This window comes from Loxodonta africana, chromosome 15 (assembly GCF_030014295.1).
Source record: "Loxodonta africana isolate mLoxAfr1 chromosome 15, mLoxAfr1.hap2, whole genome shotgun sequence".
Taxonomy (NCBI): domain Eukaryota; kingdom Metazoa; phylum Chordata; class Mammalia; order Proboscidea; family Elephantidae; genus Loxodonta; species Loxodonta africana.
In genome coordinates, this window is record NC_087356.1 from 17,007,599 (window position 1) to 17,033,411 (window position 25,813).

General features: G+C 36.9%; 1 protein-coding gene across 8 annotated transcripts in view; it reads left to right on the forward strand.

Annotated features, from left to right (window-relative positions):
• EHBP1 (EH domain binding protein 1) overlaps positions 1-25,813 on the forward strand; it is a 350,719-nt gene that overhangs the window by 226,690 nt on the left and 98,216 nt on the right. For all 8 annotated transcript variants that reach the window (XM_064268639.1, XM_064268644.1, XM_064268640.1 and 5 more), the window contains 2 exons: positions 22,557-22,735; positions 23,358-23,406. In XM_064268639.1, the coding sequence (XP_064124709.1) occupies positions 22,557-22,735; positions 23,358-23,406 (228 nt within the window). The remainder of the gene's footprint in view (positions 1-22,556; positions 22,736-23,357; positions 23,407-25,813) is intronic.

Genomic DNA, 25,813 nt, shown 5'->3' on the forward strand with positions numbered 1-25,813 from the left:
TTATTTTTTTAATCTTTCCTCCCCTTAACAATTTTCAAATTCTCTGATTTATCATTGGGAGCGAGAGAAGGTTAGTGAGGATTGAAAAAAGAAGAAAAGTTCATGATTCTTGTTATTGATAGATTTTGTCTTTGTTTCTAGAGTACTCCTTGGTATTTTTTCCTAGTTATAGCATTTCTTTTTTTTTTTTAATATTTTATTGTGTCTTAGTTTTAGGTGAAAGTTTACATAGCAAATTAGGTTCCCATTTAACAATCTTTATGCAACTCTTCCCATGACATTGGTTACATTTTTCACAATGTGTCAACATTCTCATCATTTCCATTAGCTAGCTTCCCTGCCGCTCCTTAGTTTCTCATCTTTGTTTCAGGGTAAATGTTGACTGTGTGGTGTCAAAAGGAGCACAGTATTCATGGGTGATATTGTTTATTTTTTAAGCCAATGTATTATTTGGATGAAACATGACCACCTGGAGTGGCTTCAGTTCCAAGTTCAAAGGGTATCTTACGGTCAGTCTCAGAGGTTCTGCTACTACTCTCTATCGGTCCAGTAAGTCTGACCTTTTTTAAGAATCTGAGTTTTATTCTACTTTTTTGTCTCTTTCTGTCCAGGACTTCCTATTGTGTCCCTGGTCAGAACGGCCATCTAGGGCACTCTTGAACTGAGGTATCGAACATGTACATGTATTGAGGAAGAAAGGTAGCATCCTTCTAAGATACATGAAGATTTTTCAGTGGGACTATCTTTATTTTAACTTTCCTAAAATTTTATCATAAATAAAACATATATAAATGTACTTCCTGGAAAAGATATGAAGATTCGAAAAATTGCTTTATTCTTTGTGGCACCTAAACCCACTGCCCTCGAGTCGATTCCGGCTCATAGCGACCCTATAGTACAGACTAGAACTGCACCATAGGGTTTCCAAGGAGCGCCTGGCGGATTCAAACTGCCGACCTCTTGGTTAGCAGCCATAGCACTTAACCATTACACCACCGGGGTTTCCTCATGGCACCTAGGTTCTTTAATATTGTGGTTGGTGAGATGTAAGTTGCCAATGATTGAAAACCACTGCTATGCACTATATGCTAAAGAAGTTGAGGAGAAACAAACCGTCTCTACCTGATGGGTTAGGTGATGTTAGATTAAAACTTTAAAGATTACTTAGCCTTCAGAGGGTCCTATTAAGCGTTTTGCTTTGTATTTTTCTCTTCTTATCTGAGTAGAGTCGTTATTTTATCTGTCGGTGAGGAAACTAGCTATAATTTATACATAAATGAAATAATGAATGATTGAAAGGGGGTGCCCATTCTCTCCAATACGTATCAACAGTGTTCCTAAAGGAAGCGGAATGGCCAGATAGCAGTGGGAGCTTCTTCCCCACCCTAGGCCAAGCACACAGCTTCCATAGTACTCCCAAACCTGTGTGCTTGCTGGTTTGTAAATAGTAAAGCAGGAGAAGAGCCAGAAATGCAAATATTTTTCAAGTTCTATTCAGTTCAACAGCTCTTCATTGGGTACACATTATCAACTTGCTGTACTGTATCATCATCTGGTAACTTGCAAGCTTTGAAGATTCAACTTTGATACTAGAAGCTGTGAAGATTTAACAGTAAATAAGCTGTTAGTAGACATTACATTGCCATTGATTTCTGGTAGTACTTATCATGTAATGGTATGAAACCACAACTGTCCAGATTCCTAACTTGGATAGGTAAAAACAAATGCACTGTGAGGAACTCTCACTCTTAATTTCCATCTTAGGTCCACAGCTCCTAGAGGACAGGGACTGTTTTCAAAACCAGGGTGAACACAGTGCCTAGCCCAGGACTTAGTACTCAGCAAAATAAATACCTGTGGAGTAAATAAACAGACGTCTACCCTGAGGCTGATTCTCTTTGCAAAGTCTGGTCTGTGCAAATCCACAATACAATTTGAGGGATAGAGCCTATTTTGCTAATAATACTAAGTCATTATTTGCTTTTTTCACTGTGTTAACATTTGCACAGATGGTGCAAAAGGTATGTTGGGTAAAACCCAGTGGCGCAAAACTGTTGCTAGTAGTCATAGTATTCTTCATAGTCATGCACTCGTAATTAAAAAAAAAAAAAGAAGCCTGTTTCACTTAAGAATGTCTTTTTAAAGCAATAAAAAAATACTAATTTGGTTGAATCTTAATCCTGAGTACACATCTTTTTAATATACTCTGTGACTAAATGGGGACTACGTGTAAAGCACTTGTAGTGTATACCGTATTTCGGGAAAGACCTTGCATGATTTTGAGTTGCAAGCTCAGCTAGGCGCCTTATCAAAGATCACCATTTATCTTTGAAAGAATGAACGACAAGCTCGGGTTATTCAGACTTGGTTATTTGGTAGATATTTTCTCAAAAAGAAATGAAGTGAACCTGTCTCTTTAGGGGAAATAAGCGACTGTTTATTGCCAATGATAAAATTCAAGCTTTCATGCAAAAAGTAGAATATTTGAAGACTCATATCTGCCACCTTGATCTTGAGAACTTCCCAATACTTACTTTTCTGAATAAATTGGTGATGATATTAAGAAATGTTATTGTTTTATATTATGTGATGAAATGTGTCAACTTTTGGATGATCCGCATAATTCAGGGAACGATATTTTCAAAATGACCAACAGACGATGTTTCAGATAGCACTTGTGAGGCCCTTGGTGGCATCACTTTCTGTTCTGTGCTACCACAGAATTTTGTAGGAGCCTTTTTTTTTTTTTATCACTTTTTATCATCACACTATGTCACAATAGTTATTTCTGCCTCCCTGGTCAATTATGAATTCTTCAACACCAAGGACAGTTCCTTACCCTCCTATTTATCCTTGGCACCTTCCATAGAAGGAATACAATAAGTGTTATAATTATTTGTTGATAGCTTACTGACTTAAAGTCCAAAATACTTAGAACCACCTTTGACACCGTCATTAGAACCCACGTCAAGGAATAGTTTTGTTGATTAAAAAAAAAAAGTATCACAATAGATATTACAGTAAGTTTTTCCAAAATTGCTGCATATAAAATTGATTATAATAAAGCACAGTGTATAAACATGTAATACTGTTGACCCATGGAAGTTTTCATAGAAAAGCGTGGCTATTATTTCTTGATGGTGTAGCTTAATGAACGTGTGTTTAATACAACCTGGCCAGTAGAATAAAAGCACTTTTATTCAGTACAAATATTCTCCAGTATTAAATATCAATGACCATAAAAATCCTCATGTAAGGTTATCCTATTCACGCATTTTCATGTTTTCAGACAAGTCAGTTAGCATGTCTGAGCCTTGATTTCCTTGTCTCTAAAATGTGGATAATAATAACTCACAGGATTGTTATATGAATGAGCTGAGATATTAGGTAAATAAAAGTGCTTTTTTAGACTATAACAAATTAATCAAGTGATATGAGTACTTTTATTAGACACACTAGCCCTTTGTGTTATTTAAAACAGTGGCTTCCAAAGCAGTATATGTGACTCCCTCCCTCAAGGAGTGCTCTGGACAATACATTAGGAGTGGGAAGAATATATTCAAACTTATATCTGTATGTTTTCATCTAAAATTAAGAAAGAAATTAAACTTTACTAATATTTAAAATGCAGCTTAACATGGGTTCCCACACTCAGCCCACATGCAAAAGGGTCCTGTGTCAGATACAATATGGTAAGTGTCCTATGGAAGGATAGGAGTTTCACCACGTGGAGGTGCTAGCTAGCATTAATGCAGTTTTTTTGGGGGGGGGGTGGGCTTTCCCTCATGTCACAAGATGCTCACCTCAGTGTCATTCAAGGCAGGAGAGTGCATATAAGGAAGGGCGCTTCATATCTATCCTTTTTGCCTGGAAAGCGTAAGATTCCACTCATATTCGTTGGCTTTGTATTTCAGCAGGGCGCCACTCACATTCCACTGGCCAGAACTATGTCACGTAACTATCCTTTGCTACAAGGTAGGGTAGGAAAAGTAGTACCAGGTTTTCCTGTTTCCTTAGAAGGAACGGGCATGGGCTGTAAGAACCTGAAAACAGAATTTTAAAATTCAACTTAAAAGTATTAGTGGCTTTTTAATTACAACTAATTGGTATTAGGGAAAATAGAAACTTACTAGTTGAATATCAACAAAAATCTTTTGTGTAATTGGTAGTTGGGATTAAAAAATAAGTATCCGGATTCTGTAGCACAGCCAGTGATGTACTTCTTACATTTGGATTTATCTATCTTTGCCATATATCTTGAATTTCAACTATGACAGCCATTCAAACCAGATATCAAAACATACAACATAAAACTAGTCTTTCAATATATTATAAAGTGTTCAGCCAAGATTTAAAAAATAATTAAACCTACTCCAACATATTTTTCTTTTTATAATGACAGCAAAATAGATTTTGATACTATTAATAAGTAAAACAAGATATTTTTAAATACTAGTTTCATCTTTACATCATCTTTTAAAATATCCATTTGTGGTATGTGTTTTATAATATACATAATATACATGTGTATAATACGTAAATAAATAAGAATGTGTTTCTTCCCTTTTTTGAACTGATGCATACGATAAAAAGTTGGAGACTACTAACTTAGATCATTTCTGAAATATACAATTATTTCTCCCACAAACTTCATGTCCAAATTGTGTAGACAATTGTAATAAAAAAAAAAAAATTTTTGTTTTTTCCCCACTATCAGCAGCTAACTGATTCAGCGACTCTTAACTGTGTAGCAGTAGTAAGTGTTTCCAGTTCTGTTTTGGCCATCTCATCTAGTTTTTATCATAAGGGTTTAGTAATTATGGTTTCTCTGAGAACATTAGTACTGTAGAACCTCAAATTTACTTAATTCCTTTAAATCTTTTTCTTATTAACTCATAGGCATATGTATTAATTTGGACCAAGAATAATCTCCACTTATTAACTAACTATACTTCAGCAATCAAGTTTAAGTATAGTTAGTTAATAAATGGAAAAGAAAATTATTTGGGGATTTTTTGGGGGAGTTTCTAATGGAATTTTTCAGTCATACAAAAAAGTAAAAGGATAATTTACGACTAATATCTATGTACCCGTCTCCCAGTAGAAGATAAAACAAGTATACTTGAAGCCTTATGTGTATCCACATTTCCATTTTAAAGTATATTTAAAGTTAAGTAATATAATTTCACTTTAAGTTTGAAACATTATTCATCTGCTTATTGATAACTCCTCAGAAAAATACAGTGTTCGGGAACTCAGAAAAACCAATCTTGTATGTTCTGTGGCATAATCTGCTTCCTATTTCTGTCCCCAGTTGATAGTAAGAATAGTGAATGAGTCTGATGCCTGGTGGAAGTAATGTTTTACCTGTGCTTTTTTTTTTTTTTTTTTTTTTTTTATGGTCAGACGTCATTAGCCCACTCCTTTTCTATTGGTAAGAGATACTGTATGTAGGTGATCACCGAGTCTTAAGGTGCAGCCCACTCCTTGGTATACTTCCTAGTGAGGAAGTAAGAATGGCCGGATGCTGTCCTACTTCAAACGGCAAGCGATGGCTGCATTCTCCCCTCTGGAAGCTCACCAGCTGTATTTCCATATTGACACTTTTCCCTAATCACACCTTCTCCTTTATTTTTGGCTACATCTATTATGATAAGCATGATAGATATTTTATATGTCGTAAGATCAATTAATATTTATCAAAAACAATCAAAATATTCAGTTACAATGGTAATTAATTATAGTTAACTGGATCATTTTTAAAGGCCCCTCCCACAAGTGAACCATTGGAAACGATAAATTATTATCTCTTTTATTGATGTTTTACCAACTTTTCACTAAAGCTAATAAAAATCTTTGTGTTATGGGAGAGTTTTAAATGTACAAACTAGAACCACAAAAAGGTGACTGCTGGGTAGTGTTTGCATCCCCCATGACGTAGATAACGCCCACTCGGGGCATGCTTAGACTTGGTTGGTAATTACGATTGAGCTGTAAAATATTTTGACAGTTTCCAACTGTTGTGTACTTGTTAGTCATTTGGTGGCAAATGTAATTTGGTGAGTTTTTTTGGTGGGGTGTGTTTAATTAAGAATCTTTCAATTAAGTAGTGTGCCACAGGAAGCAGAAATACAAAGTTTTGCAGCTATGAACTACTTTTACATTTTACCCAAGGCGGGGAAATATGTTTCATTAAAAAACACTGCAGTGTAAGTGAACCTTGCCACGCTTTGATGCCTCTACTTTTCATTACAAGCTTTTACTTGTTGTGTAGTAAAGCATAACCACCCAGCACTTCGTTTGTAACCTCAACATTATGGATGACTTTCCTAGGTAAATGAATTCAGTGGCAAATAAATCACCCATGATAATTACAGGACTTAAAAAAGGGGTGGAATAGATTTTGTGGCACATATTTTATCCTCTTTTTATAACAACAAAGTTCCTGACAATAAGCTAGTTTGGGCAATATGACAATTCCTCTAAAGAAAGTGTCAGCCCTTTAAATCAAGGCGTTCTGCCTGTTTGGGTCAAGAATGTCGCCGAAGCATTTTTAAATCTCTCTCAAGCCTAAGCTGTTATAGGTAAATCATTATTCCTGAAATTATAGAGCCCAGTTGGTAGTGGAAAAGTTTAAGCTGTAGTCACTGTATCCTAATGGTAAAATACTAAAAAAATGATACCTAAATCACTCCAAAAACCTGTATTTAAAAAATCGCAAGTGTCTCTGTGGAAATTTTCAGACATTTTCTTATATTTTATTGATACAAATTTTGATTGTGAAACCATATATATATATATATATATGTGAGATTTCGTGATCAAATTTCTATCAATATATGCAGTTTCACTGTACGTATGCATACACACACACGACCTATTGCCATCAAGTCGATTCCGACTCATAGTGACCCTATAGGACAGAGTAGAACTGCTCCACAGGGTTTCCGAGGAGTGGCTGGTGGATTTGAACTACCCACCTTTTGGTCAGCAGCTGAATGCTTAACCACTGCACTACCAGGGCCCCATGCCACCTTGTGCCGTGGATTAACAGTGCCCTCTTTACTACTGGAAGCAGAGTCATCAACATCTTTAAGACTAACCAGACTTGAGAACCAATTTAAAAAACTCATCTTTACAATTTTGTTTCTCTAAAACCACTCTCAGTACCAAATGTCTTAAGCTGAGTTCTCTAGAGAAGTAAAACCAATGAAGTGTCTATATGTGTAGAAAGAGATTTATATCAAGGAAATGGCTCACGTGGTTGTAGAGTCTGGAAAGCTCTAAGTCCGTGGGTCAGGTTGGAGGCTTCTCCCGACTCATGTAGCTGCAGGTGCTGGCGAACCCAAGATCCAGACTGCGAAGTCTGACAGATCCCAAGATGGACAGGCAGACTGCCAGCTCAAGTCCCAAGAACGAGAGCTCAGGTGAACAGTTGCCAGCTACAGGATCCAGAACAAGCAAAAGACCACGAGCCTTGCCAGAGAGTCCACCGATAATGGATTCAGACCACAGCCCCCAAGCAAACTACCATTAAACTGATGGGCTACCCACAGCAGATTCCATCATGGAGGTGATTACATTATATCAAATCTCACCATGGAGGTGATCGTATATTATGTGACTGCCGAACTACATCATAACTGCCAAACCAAAGAGAATCATGGCCCAGCCACGTTGACACACAACCTTAACGATCACAGTATATATATGTATGTATATGAGCTAGTTTCACAAAATTCCTGTTTTTTCTTAGCTCATTAGTTTTTAATCTTTCTTATTTTTTCTGCAAAAATGTATAGATGTGATCTGTAAGGGTAAAAGAAAGTATTACACTGAATTAACTTGTACTTTTTCAATAATTTAGGCTTTATTTTGAAATGTATAATATCCCCAAATGATCAATGTTGGGAAATGCATTAGAGAAGTCATCTTTATTGGCTGTTATAATCTGTATATTCAGTGAGCAAAAGGGCTAATATGGGGTCAGGGAAAGGGTGAGAAGAAGCTGAAATTACTGGCTCAAATTAGAGAACCAAGTAAGGTAATTAAAGATATTAAGTTGGTTATATGACTGTATGCATTTGTAAAATTCATCAAACTGTATATTTTAGGAGGGTGAACATTATGGTATATAAATTACACTTCAGTAAACCTGACTTAAAAAAAAAAAGTTGAAAAGGAAAGCCCAAGTCAGTGTCCCAATATCATAAAATCTGTATTATACCACTAACTTCGTCAAAAATTGTATCCATACCTGGAATTTGATTTAGCCTTGTTTAATAAAGGCCAAAATTTTCAGAAAAGCTTGATACAGTGGTCTAAATATTGTCTTTAGATATTATATTAACATATGGTTAATTATATTCTGTTATTATTAGCCTGTATATTAAATGTTTGTCTTAGAAATATCTAAAAATATTCCTAACAACTGCACCACAAGGGATATATATATATATATAAAAAAAAATACACACACACAAAAAAAAACCTATTGCCATTGAGTCGATTCCAACTCTTTGCGACCCTAAAGGACAGGGCAGAACTGCCCCATGGGGTTTCGAAGGAGCAACTGGTAGATTCGAAGTGCTGACCTTTTGGTTAGCAGCCATACCTTTTAACCACTACGCCACCAGTTTCCGTGTGTGTGTGCATGTATTTATGTATGCATATAGTTTTATCAACTATGTAAAGGTATTGAACTGTGTAGATCATAACAAATTATGGATAACAAACATTGTGAAGAATGGGAATTTTGAAACACTTGATTCTACTCATGGGGAACTTGTACATGAACCAAGAGTCAGTCTTTCAAACAGAAGGGGATATTTCATGGTTTAAAATCAGGAAAGGTATGCATCAGGATTGTACCCTTTCACCATACTTATTTAATCTGTATGCTGAGCAAATAATATGAGAAGCTGGACCATATGAAGAACATGGCAAGCATGAGGATTGGAGGATTGGACTCATTAACAACCTGTGATCTGCACATGGCAGAACTTGCTTGCTGAAAGTGAAGAGGACTTGACTCATTCACTAATGAAGATCAAAGACTACAGCCTTCAGTATGGATTACACCTCAACATAAAGAAAACAAAAATCCTCACAACTGGACCAATAGGCAACATCATGATAAACAGAAAAGATTGAAGTTGTCAAGGGTTTCATTTTACTTGGATCCATAATCAATGCCCATGGAAGAAGCAGTCAAGAAATCAAATGATACATTGCATTGGGCAAACCTGCTGCAAAAGACCTCTTTAAAATGTTAAAAAGCAAAGATGTCACCTTGAAGACTAAAGTGTGCCTGACCCAAGCCACGGTGTTTTCTTTTGCCTCATATGCATATGAAGCTGGACAATGAATAAGGAAGACTGAAGAATTGATGTCTTTGAATTATGGTGTTGGTGAAGAATATTTAATATACCCATGGGCTGCCAAAAGAGTGAACAAATCTGTCTTAGAAGATTATTCAGATGCCATTATTCAGAGGCATCAATTCTTCTTCGGTCTTCCTTATTCATTGTCCAGCTTCATATACATATGAGGTGATAGAAAACACCATGGCTTGGGTCAGGTGTACCTTAGTCTTTTTAACACTTTTTAACACAGAGTTCTACTCTGTAATGCATGGGGTCACCATGAGTCAGTTTCGACTTGATGGCCGTGGATTTTTTCTTTGTTTTTTAATGTGTTTATGTATGTACACAGACACACACATGTACACACATATATACAGATAGCCTCCTGTATTTGTGTGTGTGTTTACATACAAATATGACTTAAAATATATTTGAGTTACCACAAACTTCACTTACAACTATCTTTTTTTAATGTACACCTTATCGCTAGTAATATGTAGTACATAGAGTGTTGTAGTGTAGAATTTGCTGATGTTATCATTCTCAGATGTTCACTTGCAAGATGTTCAGTGTTACGATTTACTGTTCAGAATAGTGCTGTATAGCAGGCTGTGAAAATTTAAATAAAGGTATTTGACCTACGTCAGAACTGATTATAACAGGGAGTCCTTGGAATGGAACCCTGTCATAAGTTGGGGACTACCTGTGTGTGCGTATTTTTTTTTAAAGAAAAACTTAAGATTCTCCAATAAGTGAAAGGTCAGAGGTCATGAACAGATCACAAAAGAATTGGATTTTGGTAAAGTGCCATTTTATACCCTGCTACCAGTTAATCTTCCTGCATCCCACTGCCTTTGCTGAAAAATCCCAATAGCTAAAGAATGCCTACAGAATAAAGTGTCTCCTGAGCCAGGATTCTAAGCTGTTACCTGACTCCTAACTGTTCATCCATTCATTTATTCATCATACAACTTTGGGAATGATTCAGGCCGGCCAGACTGGGCTAGTTATCATTCTCTCAGAATGCCTCAAACTTTTTCCACTGGTGTCTTTTTTTTTTTAAGCTTACATTTATAGATGATTATTTTACAGCAAGCACAGAGCTCATTGTTTATACTTCATCTCATTCCGTCCCAACAATAACCGTATTATCATTCACATTTTACAGATATCAAAATGTTGGCTCAAGTTTGCCCAAAATGTGGGCACAGGTTTGCCTGTGTGGCAGAGCTAGGATTCAAACCCAGATCTGACTGACTCCGAAGTTTATGCGTGCTCTTAACGCCTGTGTTACACCATGCCTTTTTCTTACGTTACATATCTTCGTGAGCATAACTTCTCCCCCATGGTAGTCTTTGTATAGTTTAATTATACTAAACATGCAGGAGAACTGAATTTATTTTCATTTCTTTAGAACAACAAAAAAATCTACCATAAAAAGTAATTACATGGATAAAATATGCATGATTTAAGTTAGTATCTCTTAAAAAACACAGCTACCTGTGGCTCCTCTTCCCTGTACTCGGAATCAGTAAGTTAGATTATATAAGATACAGGTAGCATCACTGAAAAGATTAACCTTTCTGGCAAGATTGTACAGCAGAACAAAACAACTAAAATAGAAATGAACAGGAGTTTTCCCAGTAAGCTAGGATTGGCTTACCTGAATTCTTCCTGAAATTGGGTTGGATGTTGATGAAAAAATTTGGTGTTTTCGGGTAGAACAAGTGAGCCTATGTAGAAGACCCAAAATTGACATATGAATGTACTATATCTTAAAATTCATTCCCTGAAGTTTCTAACTTTAAGTTTTTTCTTTGCTCTGTAGTCTTACATGTCTGACTTGGTCCATCTATGGTTCTATATTTTAATCTAATAGTTTGAAATGTTTTGTTTCCCGTTCATAGGAATTCTGAAAATCTCCACATACTCTTTCAGAAATTCACTTATACAAATATTTTCATTATAAAATCATATAATGTTATGGCTCACGGTCTTTCATTAAATTCTTAAACAAGAAAAAATAAGAACTACTTTCGCAAGTTAAAAACAGCCAAACTTTTCATAATTCTTTTATTGCTATTTACCCAACATTAACAATACCTGGTTATTTTTACTTCAGTCTGCCTTTTGTGTGTGTGCGATATTCGACAAGCTTGAAGGTGTGGGTAAGGGCACAACGCTTTCAGATAGACATGATGAACAAAAATTTTACCCCACTTGTAAGCTAATCAGGTAGTCTGTTACTGTTTCGTGGGTTCTGGAAGAAGACGTGAGACTTTTGGGTCAGGGACAAATGACTTTATTACTTGCTGTGCAGCAGGCAGCATGAGTGTCAACATGTTTGCATCTCTTCCTCTTGTTCCCCAGGTCTCACAGGGGTGACATGAAGGGTCAGATGAATGCTGCACACACAGTGGGTTTGCATCACAGCTGATGAACACTGAACTTTTGGAATCTACCGTTTTTATTTTAAAAAAAGCTTTTGTCACCAAGTCAGCTCTAACTCATGGTGACCCCATGTATGTCAGAGTGGAACCATGCTCCACAGGCTTTTCAGTGGATGATTTTTTGGAAGTAGATTGCCAGTCCTTTCTTCCACAGTATCTCTGGGTAGACTCAGACCTCCAACCTTTTGATTAACAGCTGAGGATGTTAACCATTTGCACTACCCAGGGTCTCCACCAGTTTTGTAGCAAGCATTAAACAAGCCTGCTCTTTTTCCCAGAAGGAGATACCACCTCATCCCTAAGTGTTGTTTGTTCTCCCCTGAGAAACGGGCTGGATAAAAAGTCAAGGCTTTGCGTTCTTGGCCAACCCAGCAAGATGTGTAGGAGCACAAGATACCCATGGAGGAGTGTCTCCCAACACTTTGATTCACAGCGTACTTTGCCCTGTCCCTTTTTTTGCCATTACCGTGCTCCTTTTGATGTTACTGCCTGCATAAGAATTACTGGGCCTGAAATTTCACTATCTCTATACCATGCTTTGATTTACCGAAATACTTCGTTATAGAGTGGGCGTTTGCATATTTATTTGTCATTTGTACAGGCATGAAATCATGCAGAAACCCATCGTGTTTCTACCAAACCTATTATTACAATATATTTAATTTTATTAATCAGCGCACAGGCCTCATCAGGGAAAATTATGACTATAAATATGCCCTTCAAGTAACCGTGTGTTACTAAGTGTCCTTCCTGTTTTTGAGCTCTTTAGTCTTCATTAATGACATAACAGGGAGAATCTTTCTGAAACTGGTGGTTTAGTTTAGGGTCTAGAATTTAAACTTAAGCTACAAGTTACAATATTCTTATCTTCATTTTGCATTGATCTACCCCAAGATGAAGTTGTTTGATTCGGCCATTTAAAAATATGGCAATTCATAGACCTACATTTCTGCACTGTCTACAACTGGTCACCTTTTTTGGTCTCAGGACCCCTTTACACTCTTAAAAATTATTAAATACCTAAAGAGTTTTGTTTATGTGAGTTATATTTACTGACATTGACCATATTTGAAATTAAAACTGAGAAATATTTTGAGTTACTATTAATTCGCTTAAAATAAGTATAATAAAGCATTACATGTTAACAAAAAAACGTATTTTTATCAAAATGACTGTATATTCAAAAAAACAATTTAGTGAGTAGAATGGTATCGTTTTCAATTTTTGCAAATCTTTGATGTCTGGCTTCATAGAAGACAGCTGGATTCTCATATATGCCTTTGCATTCAGTCTTTTGTGTTAAGCTGATTTAGTTGAAGTATATAAAGGAACTTTAACCTCACTCAGATGGGTAGTTGGAAAAGTACAGAGGATTTTAATGGACTTCTCAGATAATTGGGGATAGAGTTCTTTGATACTATACCAAAACTCACAAGTGGTGATTTCTTAAGTTGCAGTATGGGATATGAAACTGTGTATTAGCCTGTCTTGTATTTTTTAATGAATCTTTTATTTATGCATGGTTTAGTAACATCATGCTTTGTTCATTTGGAAAATACTGCTTCTGGAGTCATATGGACCTTCAAATGCTATCACATTTGATTATAATATCAAAAAATGACAATTGTTAATATCACCACTATTCTCTTCAGACAAGTCCTTAAATCTATCCTTTTCCCCCACTACTGTTGTGTAAGGACCTGTTTTTATCATCTTTATATAATTATTACCATATTTTTATGCAAATGACACGTGCCTTCTGTGTTTTTTTGCTGGCTATACCCTCCCTCACGAGTTATTTTTATAAGCATGCTATGTTAATTTTTTTTCAGCAACGTGTGGAAGAGGATTGGCATGGGGGCACTTGTGAGGCTGCCTCAAGGAGGGAGGGCATGACTGGCGAACAAATGCAGAAGGTGTGCAGTATTTGCATAAAATGCAGCAGATATATTTGGTCTGCTATTACATTTTATGTTATGCTTTGTTTTTTTTTTTAATTTTTCACTATATGGGTTGTGGGTTTTTTGTTTGCTTTATATTTGTTTCTTACGATAATTTGGGAAGTTTGACTTTTGGTATCTTTGCTGGCACTTCACCATATATTGCATTTCATTGTTATACATGTCTCCTAAGTTAGGCCGAAATTAGGTTTACTTTTCTGTTTGTCATTATCCTTGTTACCTTGATGTGATTTTCAAGTTGAATGGGAAAAACTACCATCTTCATGCAACATTTTAAAGCCAGAAATCTCAATATTCTTCTTAACCTTTAAGTCCTCCTCATTTTCAGCAAGCAAGGTTGTGTCATCTGCTTAATGCAAATTAATGAGTCTTCCTCCAATCCTGGTGCCACATTCTTCTTCATGTAGTCTAGCTTCTTGGATTATTTGTTCAACATATAGGTCGAACAAGTATGGTAAAAGGATATGACCCTGACACACTCCTTTCCTGACTTTAAACTACAAAGTATCCACTTGTTCTGTTCAAACGACTGCCTCTTGATCTATGTTCAGGCTCCTCATGAGCACAATTAAATGTTCTGGGATTCCCATTCTTTGCAATGTTATCCATAATTTGTTATGATCCACACAGTCAAATGCCTTTGCATAGTCAATAAAACACAGGTAAACATCTTTTTGGTATTCTCTGCTTCCAGCCAGAATCTATCTGACATCAGCAATGATATCCCTGGTTCTACATCCTCTTTGGAATCCGGCTTGAATTTCAGGCAGTTCCTTGTTGATGTACTGCTGCAGCCACTTTTGAATTATCTTCAGCAGAATTTTACTGTGTGTGATATTAATGATGTTTTTCAATAATTTTTGCATTTGGTTGGATCACCTTTGTTGGGAATAGGCATAACTATGGATCTCTTCCAGTCAGTTGGTCAGGTAACTGTCTTCCAAATTTCTTGGCATAGACGAATGAGCACTTCCAGTGCTGCATCCGTTTGTTGAAACATCTCAAGTGGTATTCTGTCAATTCCTGGAGCGTTGTTTTTTGCCAGTGCCTTTAGTGCAGTTTGAACCTCTTCCTTCAGTACTATCGGTTCCTGATCGTGTGCTACCTCCTGAAATGGTTGCATGTTGACCAATTCTTTTTGTAGAGTGACTCTGTGTATTCCTTCCATCTTCTTTTGATGCTTCCTGCATATTTCCCTGTAGAATCCTTCAGTATTGCAACTCAAGGCTTTAATTTTTTCTTCAGTTCTTTCGGAGTCTCTTCTGACATCCATTTTGGTCTTCCTTTCAGTAACTTCTTGCTTTCTTCACGTATGATGTCCTTGATGTCATTCCATTTCATTTTTGACTATTTGTAGCTTTCCTAGAGGAAGGATTGTTGTTGTTGTTGTTACATGCCATTGAGTCAGTTCCAACTAGTAGGGACCCTATAGGACAGAGTAGAACTGCCCTATAGGGTTTCCAAGGAGTGGCTGATAGATTTGAACTGCCGACCTTTTGGTTACCAGTCAAGCTCTTAACCAGTGTGCCACCAGGGCTCCAGAGGAAGGATAGTCCCCTGCTAATGTAAGCAGAAGTTCCTTTCAATATTGTTTTAATTAAGGCATAATCTTTTTGATTATGTAGTAGTAGAATAGCATGACCTTGTTGGTGTTCTCACCACTGCTCTTGTTTTGACATCACCATATGCTAACATTTATTGAAAATTCCCTCTACCATAATTTGTGATAACTGGGGGAAGGCTCCTAGAGTCATCAGTGTTTTTGTTGTTAGGTGCCATCGACTCAGTTCTGATTTCATAGCAACCCTGTGTACAACAGAATGAAACAATGAGTGGTCCTGCACCATCCTTACCAATCATTGTTATGCTTGAGCCCATTCTTGCAGCCACTGTGTCAATCCATCTCGCTAAGGGTCTTTGTCTTTTTTACTGATCCTGTACTTTATCAAGCATGATGTCCTTCTCAAGGGACTGGTCTCTCCTGATAACATGCCCAAAGTATGTGAGACAAAGTCTCACCATCCTTATTTCTAATGAGTATTCTGCTGTACTTCTTCCGAGACAGATTTGTTCATTCTTCAGGCAGACTGGTATATTCAGTGTTCTTTGTCAATACCATAATTCGAAGGTATCAATTCTTCCTCAGCCTCCCTTATTCGTTGTCCAGCTTTCACATACATATAAGGCAATTGAAAAAACCATGGCTTGGGTCAGGCACACGATAGTCCTCAAAGTGACATCTATGCTTTTTAACACTTTAAAGAGGTCTTTTGCAGCAGATTTGCCCAATGCAGTGCATCAGTTGGTTTCTTGACTGCTGCTTCAATAGGCATTGATTGTGGATCCAAGTAAAATGAAATCCTTGACAACTTCAATATTTTCCCCATTTATCATGATATTGCTTCTTGGTTTGGGTTTGAGAATTTTTATTTTCTTTATGTTGAGATGTAACCCAAACTAAAGGCTGTAGGCTTTGATCTTCATTAATAAGTGCTTCAAGTCCTCTTAACTTTCTGCAAGCAAGGTTGTGTCATCTGCATAATGCAGGTTGTTAATGAGTATTCCTCCAATCCTGATGCCCCGTTACTCTTCATAGAGTCCAGCTTTTTGAGTTATTTGCTCAGCATACAGGTTGAACAAGTATGGTGAAAGGATACAACCCTGACACACACCTTTCCTAACCTTAAAACATGCAGTATCCTCTTGTGTTCAAATGACTGCCTCTTGGTCTATGTACAGGTTCCTCATGAGCACGTTGTGTTCTGGAATTCCCATTCTTTGCAGTGTTATCCATAATATGTTATGATCCACACAGTCCAATGCCTTTGCATAATCAATAAAACACAGGTAAACGTCTTTCTGGTATTCTCTGCTGTTAACCATAATCCACGTGACATCAGCAATGATATCCCTTGTTCCATTTCTAATAAGTTCTATAGGAGAGATACAGAGAGTCAAGGGAGCCTGGAAAAAAGCCCTCTGCTATGTGTAAGTTGTGAGGAGATTTCTTTTAGGAAATGACCCAGAGCCCACTGCTGTCAAGTCAGTTTCAACTCATAAAAACCAAAACCCACTGCTGTCGAGTCGATTCCCCTACAAGACAGACTAGAACTGCTCTATAGGGTTTTCAAGGCTGTAAATCTTTATGGAAGCAGACTGCCACATCTTTCTCCCATGGAGCGACTTGTGGATTTGAACTGCCAACCTTTGGGTTAGCAGCCAAGTGTGCAACCACTGCACCACCAGGGCTCCCCTGGGAAGTCAGTTAAACTGAATCTTGGAGATAGAGTAAAACTCTATCAGTTCTACATGGGACAGAAGAATATTCCAAGTTGGGTAGTAGAGCTGAGATTGAGGCAGAAAAGTATATGGATTTTAGAGAATCTTAAAGGGTGGATACATTGAAGTTTGGGATTCAACGCTCAACTATTTTGACATCATTTTATATGTTCTTGAGAGCCATTAGAGACTTTGAGCTGTGCCTTAAAAAGTGTGTTGCTGTGACAGTGGCTCAGATAAGAGGGAGTTTGGAAGGAGGAAGACCTGTTAGGAAATTTTACAATTGCCTAGGCAAAAGGAGATAGATTAAAAAAACATTACAGCGATAGGCTCAGCACTGCCCATGATTATCTAATAAGAGATGATAGGTGAAAGAAGTCTTCAGAGGTGGTTCTAAGAGTAAAATCTGGACAATTGGGACCATAGTAGTGTCATCTGTAAACACAATGAAAACAAAGCAGGTTTTAAGGAAAGGTTTCAATTATGGTTTTGACCATATTAATTTTGAATTTTATATGACAGGATAGCCACTGGCAGATGTCACCTTGAAGAGTTTGAACTCTCAATGTATATTTGGGAATCATCTGCATAGAGGTGATACGTGGAATCCATGCAGATGATTCCACAGAGCCCTGATGGTGGAGTGGTTAAGCGCTTGGCTCCTAACGGAAAAGTCAGTGTTCAAACCCACTAGCCCCGTCTGCTGGTGAAAGGTGTGGCAGTCTGCATCCATAAAGATTACAGCCTTGGAAACCCCATAGGGCACTTCTACTCCATTTATAGGGTCAGAGTCAACTCTACAGCAATGGGTTTGTTATTTGTCACCACTTCAGACTGGCTCCATAAACAGGGTAGTTGCCATCTAACTCCAGTTCTCAGTTCAGCTGAGAGCAGTGCAGTTTTGTCCACACAGTAGTCCACTAGAGAACCGGAAGGAACGCTTGATTGAGGAGAACTGATCATAAATTATAAATAGAAGGGCTTTTATAAATTTCCTCCGTTGGTGCATTGAAAAGATAACTATAATATCTGTGCTTTACTTTCCCAATGTATTAAATAGAGATTCCTTCTCATACATCTATGTGGTCATTGCAAGGGTACAAGAAAGAACTTATTAAAAGTGTTGTTCCAACATTTGAAAGTTTGGTTTTACTATTTTTGGCCAGATTTTGGTTTCTTTCCTTTTTGAAAAGCAATAAATTATAAAGATATTCAGAGATTTTTTTTTTTTTTCTCCCACCAAACCCATAGAAATAGACCCATTGCCATTTTTTACATAGGGTATCAAGCTTATCTTCTAGTTAAAGCTTTGTTCAAAAGGAAACTTCTTTAATTTGAAGAAATTCATGGCTTTTGAAGTTTCCAAAAGAGGCAAAAAAATAGAAATTCAGTGATGATAATGCACTGATCATAGTAATAATAATTACAGTTAACATTTACTGAACGGTCACTATATGCCATGTTGTTGTTAGATGCCATTGAATCAGTTCCAACTCATAGCGACCCTACATACCACAGGAGAGAACACTGTCCATCCTGCGCCATCCTCACAATCATTGTTATGCATGAGCCCATTGGTGTAGCCCCTGTGTCAGTCCATCTCGTTGAGGGTCTTCCTCTTTTACACTGACTCTCTACCAAGCATGATGCAGGAACTGGTTCCGCCTGATCACATGTCCAAAGTATACGAGACGGGGTCTTGCTGACTTCACCTTTAATGAGCATTCTGGCTGTACTTCTTCCAAGACAGTTTTGTTCATTCTTTTGGCAGCCCATGGTATATTCAGTATTCTTTGCCAGCACCATAATTCAAAGGCACCAGTTCTTCTTCAGTCTTCTTTATTCACTGTCCAGCTTTCACGTGCATATAAAGCAATTGAAAACACATGGCTTGGGTCAGGCACACCTTAGTCCTCAGAGTGACATCTTTGCTTTTCAACACTTTAAAGAGGTCTTTTGTAGCAGATTTGCCCAATGCAATGTGTCATTTGATTTCTTCACTGCTGCTTCCATAGGCATTGATTATGGATCCAAGTAAAATAGAAATCCTTGACAACTTCAATCTTTTCTTCATTTATCATGATGTTGCTTATTGGTCCAGTTGTAAGGATTTCTGTTTTCTTTATGTTGAGGTGTAATCCATACTGAAGGCCGTAATCTTGGATCTTCATCAGTAAGTGCTTCAAGGCCTCTTCACTTTACTCAGGCAAGGTTGTGCCATCTGCGTTACCTAAGGTCTCCCTCCAAAGTCTCTTCCTCCAGTCCTCTTGCCTGCCACGTTCTTCTTCATCTAGTTTGGTTTCTGAGATTATGTGCTCAGCATACAGATTGAACAAGTATGGTGAAAGGATGCAATCCTGACACATACCTTTCCTGATTTTAAACCATCCAGTATCCCCTTGTTCTGTTGGAATGACTGCCTCTTGGTGTATGTACAGGTTCCACACAAGCACATTTAAGTGTTCTTGAATTCCCATTTTTTGCAGTGTTATCCACAATTATTTATGATCCACACAGTCGAATACCTTTGCATAGCCAATGAAACACAGGTAAACATCTTTCTAGTATTCTCTACTTTCAGCCGAGATCCGTCTGACATCAGCAATGATACCCTTTGCTCCACATCCTTTTCTGAGCAGCTTGAATTTCTGGCAGTTTCCTGTCCATGTACTGCTGCCACCATTTTAAATTATCTTCAGCATCAGGGAGAACCCTGGTGGCGTAGTGATTTAAGTGCTACGGCTGCTAGCCAAAAGGTCGGCAGTTCGAATCCGCCACGCACTCCTTGGAAACTCTATGAGGCAGTTCTACTTTGTCCTATAGGGTCGCTATGAGTCGGAATCAACTCGATGGCAGTGGGTTTCGTTTCGTTTGCTCAGCATCAGGAACATGTAGTAGACAAAATCAGAAATTGACTATTGCTAGAGTCTGAAGCAATTTCATCTAGTTGCATGCTGAAGGTTCCCAAATAATTTAGCTGCTGATTCTTTTATTACCTTCTTTAAAATATTAGATGAAAGTTCAGCAGTTCTGGAGGGTGCGGTTCACTTAACAGTGGCTCTCCTTCAGTTTTCCTGCTCTGTAAGCCAGCATGACCATTACAGAGCTGAAGACGTCACTGATGATTCTTCAGTTACATATGACTTCTTTTTCTTGACAGTTCAGTAAACATTCCTGGCTTTTTAAAAAAAATACAGGGCTTTTGTGTGTGTGTGTGTGTTAGGGCAAATTCAAATTTTGGTTTAGTTCTTCTACCCTTTTCATATCGAGCCTTCTTGGAAGCAAAGATATATTCGTAATCATAATGACATCATATGTTTTCTTTAATTCTTTTGTACAGAAAGCTATTCTAGACCATAAGGTGATAATGACTTTTGTACGTTGCCTGACCCTTGTACGTGCTGCTCATGGTTAGAAGAAATCAGTGTAATGATAGTTGCAGGTTGTCTGGCTCATGTACTTGCTACCTATGCTTGGAATCAATCAACGTCTTCATAGCATAATTTGATATAGAAAAACGTTTTAACAAGTACAGTCCTTTAAGAGATAGAAAAATCTAAGGAAGTGTTTGTGCCCAGTTCAGTGATCCCCTGGGCTCATCCATAGGCCACTCTGCATTCGTCTTCTAGGTTAAGTGACTATAAGGTTTTGAAAGTCACAATGGAAAGTTAAAAGATATTTGATAGTTTGTTTTACACATGTTAGATTGATAGCTAAAAGAACTATTATAGTGAAACCTGTGAGAGCCAGAATTCTCCAGGACCGCCTTATTTTTCTGGGTCTTGCAAGCTTTCTGCCTTTGACAGGGTGCTTAGCACTTTTCTGTCACTCTCTATTAGTGGAAAATACTTGAGTTTTCCTTCTCTGACAGGTTTCTGCCTTATACAGGTTCTGGCTTTCACAGGTTTTACTGTGTATGTTCCAAGGTAAACTTATTATAATGGGAATTCCATTTTCCCCTGCCGCTTCGTATGAAATAGAATTGATCCAAATCAGATAATTCATATTTCATGTGGGTTTTTCAGCATTGACCTTCTCCAGGTGATCATTTAAAGAACAACATTTTGTTTGATTCACGGTTATTTAGTAATTTTTAATCTGACAGTTAATAAAATAGGAGAAATTACATCCTTGGTGTTTCTTAGAAGCCTTCCAGCACAAGCAGTGAATGCCTGAATCATTATGTGGGATTGACAATTTTAATTGCTTGGCACTAACATGCTTCTGTCCAATGGGGGCATCATTGTTCTTTCTTAAGTAAGCAGTGTAGGAATGGTTTTTCTTGTTAAACTTAAGTGATATTAGGGGTAAATAATTGTTCTCTTTTTATCCTATTTTAGAAGACCTCTGTTTTATGTCTTAGTCTTATTGCAATAGCCAGCACTTTTGTGATAGCAAGATTTAAAAGTCCAGAAACATTTAATAGCTTTCAATTGTATCAGCCTCTAAAGTTACCACACAAAATGGAATTTTATTCAGTAAAAGAACATGACGTGGTTCTAAGACTAATAAAAGTTTAGAATGAAAAGCTGACTATATAGTCTTTGTTCTGTTGTTGTCATTACTGATTTAAGTATGAATAAGAGAGGAAAACTAAGTATCTGCTTAAGATTTAACACAAACACACAAAGCTACTCTCTTATATTCTAAAGTAGCTCCCAATGATAATTGAAAGATATTTTGAATAATTCCAAATTATACACTGTTGTGTTATAAAAAGACCCCTGGTGGTAAACAGTGGTTAAAGCGCTCTGCTTCCAACTCAAAGCAAAACTTTCCAGCCGCTCTGTGGGAGAAAGATGTGGCAGCCTGATTCTATAAAGATTTACAGCCTTGGAAACCCAATGGTGCAGTTTTACTCTGTCCTGTAGGGTCACTAGGAGTTGGAATCGACTCCATGACACTAGGTTTGGTTTTGGTGTGCTGTTGCTATCAGCACCTGTTGCTAATAACTCCAACACTATTTTACCATCATTAAATTTATATAAGAAGACTGTTTGAATATGATTATCACTGTGTTGTTTGTTTAAAATGCATATACGATTACTGTGATTTTGCTCTCTCCACTACTATCGATTTGTGCTACCGTTAAACTTCAAAATGTATTATGTTTAATCTAACTGGAAAAGAACGATATTTGTACGTGATTCTGTTTGGGTACAATTTTTTAAGGTGTGACAGTTATACAGATATCTCACCTTAAGTATTAAAATACTTTAACGTGATGTTTCCATCAGTGTAGCTCTTGGCCTGTTCTTATGTGTAAGTATAAAATCTTGCATAACTACATCCTTGCCAGGTAAATGCTCTGGGCTAAAACTGAAGATAATAATGTAAGATTCACGTCTCCCTGCTGCAGGTTACAGCTGTCATGAATTGACAGTTTTGAAGGACCTAACCTGACAGCAGAGGATTCAGATGATCTCATTAGGTCAATTAATGTTAATTTTCATCTTCCATTAAATGCTTTGAATGTTTTCCTCTTTTCTTTTTTTTTCCAGCCAAGTCCTATACCAAGTCCTGTTTTGGGGCGAAAGCCAAATGCTAGTCAGTCACTGCTTGCGTGGTGCAAAGAAGTTACAAAAAACTACCGGGGAGTAAAAATCACCAACTTTACGACATCGTGGAGAAATGGTTTATCTTTTTGTGCAATATTACACCACTTCAGACCAGATTTAATGTAAGTAGAAACATTTTGCATACCCCACAAATATTTTGTGAATAATAGATATTTTATAAAATAACGGAATAATTTCTTAGCACAAGTCCTAAAAGATTTGACTTTTATATTTCCTTTTCATTAGAAAAAAGCTCCTCTTGCATTTTTGAGGGGAGAAATACATGTCAGAAAGAAAATTCCTTCTTCTTGATGCCTTAAAAACAATCTTTTTTTTTTTTTTAAAAGACTTTCCCCCTTAATCTCATACAAAGAATCAACTTCAAATTATTGTGAAAATTGTGTTAGTATTAAAATGAGATGAGACAAATAAGCCCATAGCTCTTTGTACATTGACAACAAGGGATTACTTCGTGGTAAATTTTGGTTGTCAAGGCTAGCCTCTGGTCCCTTACCTTAACTTCTCTTTTAGATGGAAAGCTTCAGGCAATGAAACATGTAATCACTGTTTTTATTTATTTATTACCTTAATTTTCCACACTATTAGTTTTGTTGATTGAATTGCCATGAAATTGCTAGTTACTCTTTGGTATTATTGAATGTCAAATTTTTAGATTCAGTTTGTTTTAAAAACAGCTGTTTTGTCAAATACCGTATGTACCCACTGTGCCATTTTCTCCCTCAGTGACTACAAGTCTCTGAATCCTCAAGATATTAAAGAGAACAACAAAAAGGTAAGAATTGCCAGAGGAAAAAAATATATAGTTTAAATTTTGCCTTTTTGCAGGTTTTTATTAATTCGGTGAAGTGAGGTGGTTTTCTGAGGTCATAACTGCAGCTTGCGGAAAGTATTCTGCTTCCTGCCATTCAAACAGGATATGTAGTCACTCTAGGTTGCCATAGACTTTTAAAGATCTCAAGTGCAAGTCTGCCATCAGCTTATAATATGTGCATGACCTTTGTTAGCTGTTCTATATTTGTTAAAACAGGTTGCTTTCATTCCAAGATTTACCTTTTAAAAACCAAACTCCTTGCCATCAAGTCAATTTCTACTCATAGAGACTCTACAGGACAGAGTAGACTGCCCCATAGGATTTCCCATAGGATTTCAAGGAGGGCTCATGGTTTCGAACTGCCGATCTTTTGGTTAGCAGTTGGACTGTTAACCACTGTGCCACCAGGGCTCCACCTTTTAAAAAGTGCTCCCAAAATTGTTGTGCCATAAACTATTATGTGAGTTTAGAACAGCATGTTGGAAGAAGATGGGGGAGCCTAATAGGTTTGCAAGAAAGAATGCATGTGAGTTTTAGGTTCCTAGAAAAAAAAAAGGAAACCCTGGTGGGACCCAAAACTCATAATCTGAAGAAAAAAGATTATGAATTTTGGTTCATTTTCTGGCAAACTATATATATATATATTTTTTTTTTTCCACGTGATTAATGAGTACACCGAGATCAGAGCTTCCCAGCTGGTATGGGGGATGTTGATCCTTTCAGCCTTCAGGGCCCGGTGTAGGCCTGAGCTGCTGGAGCCCCTGGGCCAGTTGTCTGTGGCTGCAAGCAGACTTACCTGTTTACCCCAGTGTCTGCAGTACAATATTATAATTTTCTGTGCACCATAACATGAAAAAGGAGGGAAGCACCTAATTAGGTACTCAATTAATGGTTTTTGTTTTTTGTTTGTTTGCACTGAATTGAATTCTTCAGCTGAAAAAGGGGTGAAATGTTGTCTTATAAGAGGAGTTCTTAACCCAGGACCTTTGCACAGAATTCAGGGGGCTCTTGAATATGGTTATGGAAAAAAAAAATACATTTTTACTTTCAATTTTGAATATAGGCAACAAACTACTGTGGTATTAGCCATGCTTAAGACTTTGCTGCCTGTAGAAATCACAGATATTTTCTATATTACATTACAGTTCTTGCAGATATCTTCAAATGCCTTTTAAACTCTTTCAGTTCTTCAAAATTACACTAGTTAATACATTCATAAAAGGTACATGTATTACTTTTCCCCAGATGTAGTTTTACTAATATTTTGATGGTTGTATTTTTCAACTTAATTGGTTTCTTTTGTAATCCTTCATGTTTTTTGTGCTTAAAACATTATTCTGAGAAGGGGTCCATAAATTTCAACACATTGCTAGAAGGATTCATGTATACTGAAGTTTTTAATCTACTTTAAGTTAGAAAATTAAAAATGCCGGTGACAAAAAACCTATAAAGGTAATCTTGATAGTTCAGTTAACAGATATTTAAATCAAAAAACAATTTTTATTTTCGTTGCTCTCTGAAAACTAAAAATTTGTTTTGCTGTTTAAAAAATCATGTTTGTGTGTGAATATATGATACTGGCTCGAGAGTAATGCATTTTAAAATTTCTTCTTTTTTTTTTAAACTGAAATATGCCTCCAAAAAAGGCAATCCTTAAAAATAAGTGTAATTTTCTTTGTAGAAATCACCTTTCTGGTGGCATGCTGCAAAGTAAGTCATTCTCATAAATTGTATCTCATATGATTTAAAGTAAGTCATTCTCAAAATTATTTCTTATATGATTTCAGAGCCTGTGTCAGTCAAGGTGAAGTGCCTTCTTTTTCATCAGTTAATTTAAATTATACCTTTTGATCTGACGTTTCTTTACCTACGTTTCCTTGCATATGAATACAATACCAGGCTAATTTGAATGGAGATATAAGCATTCTAAAAGTAAACCATTGTTTTTATAAAGTGAAACTTCTAATTTACAGCTAGAAATTTTGAAAAAGAAACATTGTTGATTTCACCTGTATATTTCTACAGAATAAGGAATCTTCTTAGGGCTTTAGTCACACTCCTTCACATAGTTTTCTCAGGAACTTAATGATGTGCACACCTGAGATTTACATATTACTACAGGGAGAAGAATGTCCTATCGGAATTTTTTCTCAATTAAACCTTCCAGATCAGATCATTAACTGCCTTTTGAAAGGATTTTAATTTAGATGATCTTATTCACTGCACTGTTCAATAAGTGATTGGTTTTGTGGTCTTTCCTTTTCATCACCTCACGACTTCTTGCCTGATATCTACGTTGAGTATCTCATTTGCTACCTGCAGATTTATTTCCGGCTTCACACAGTTCTTCCTGATAATCCCTTGTGCC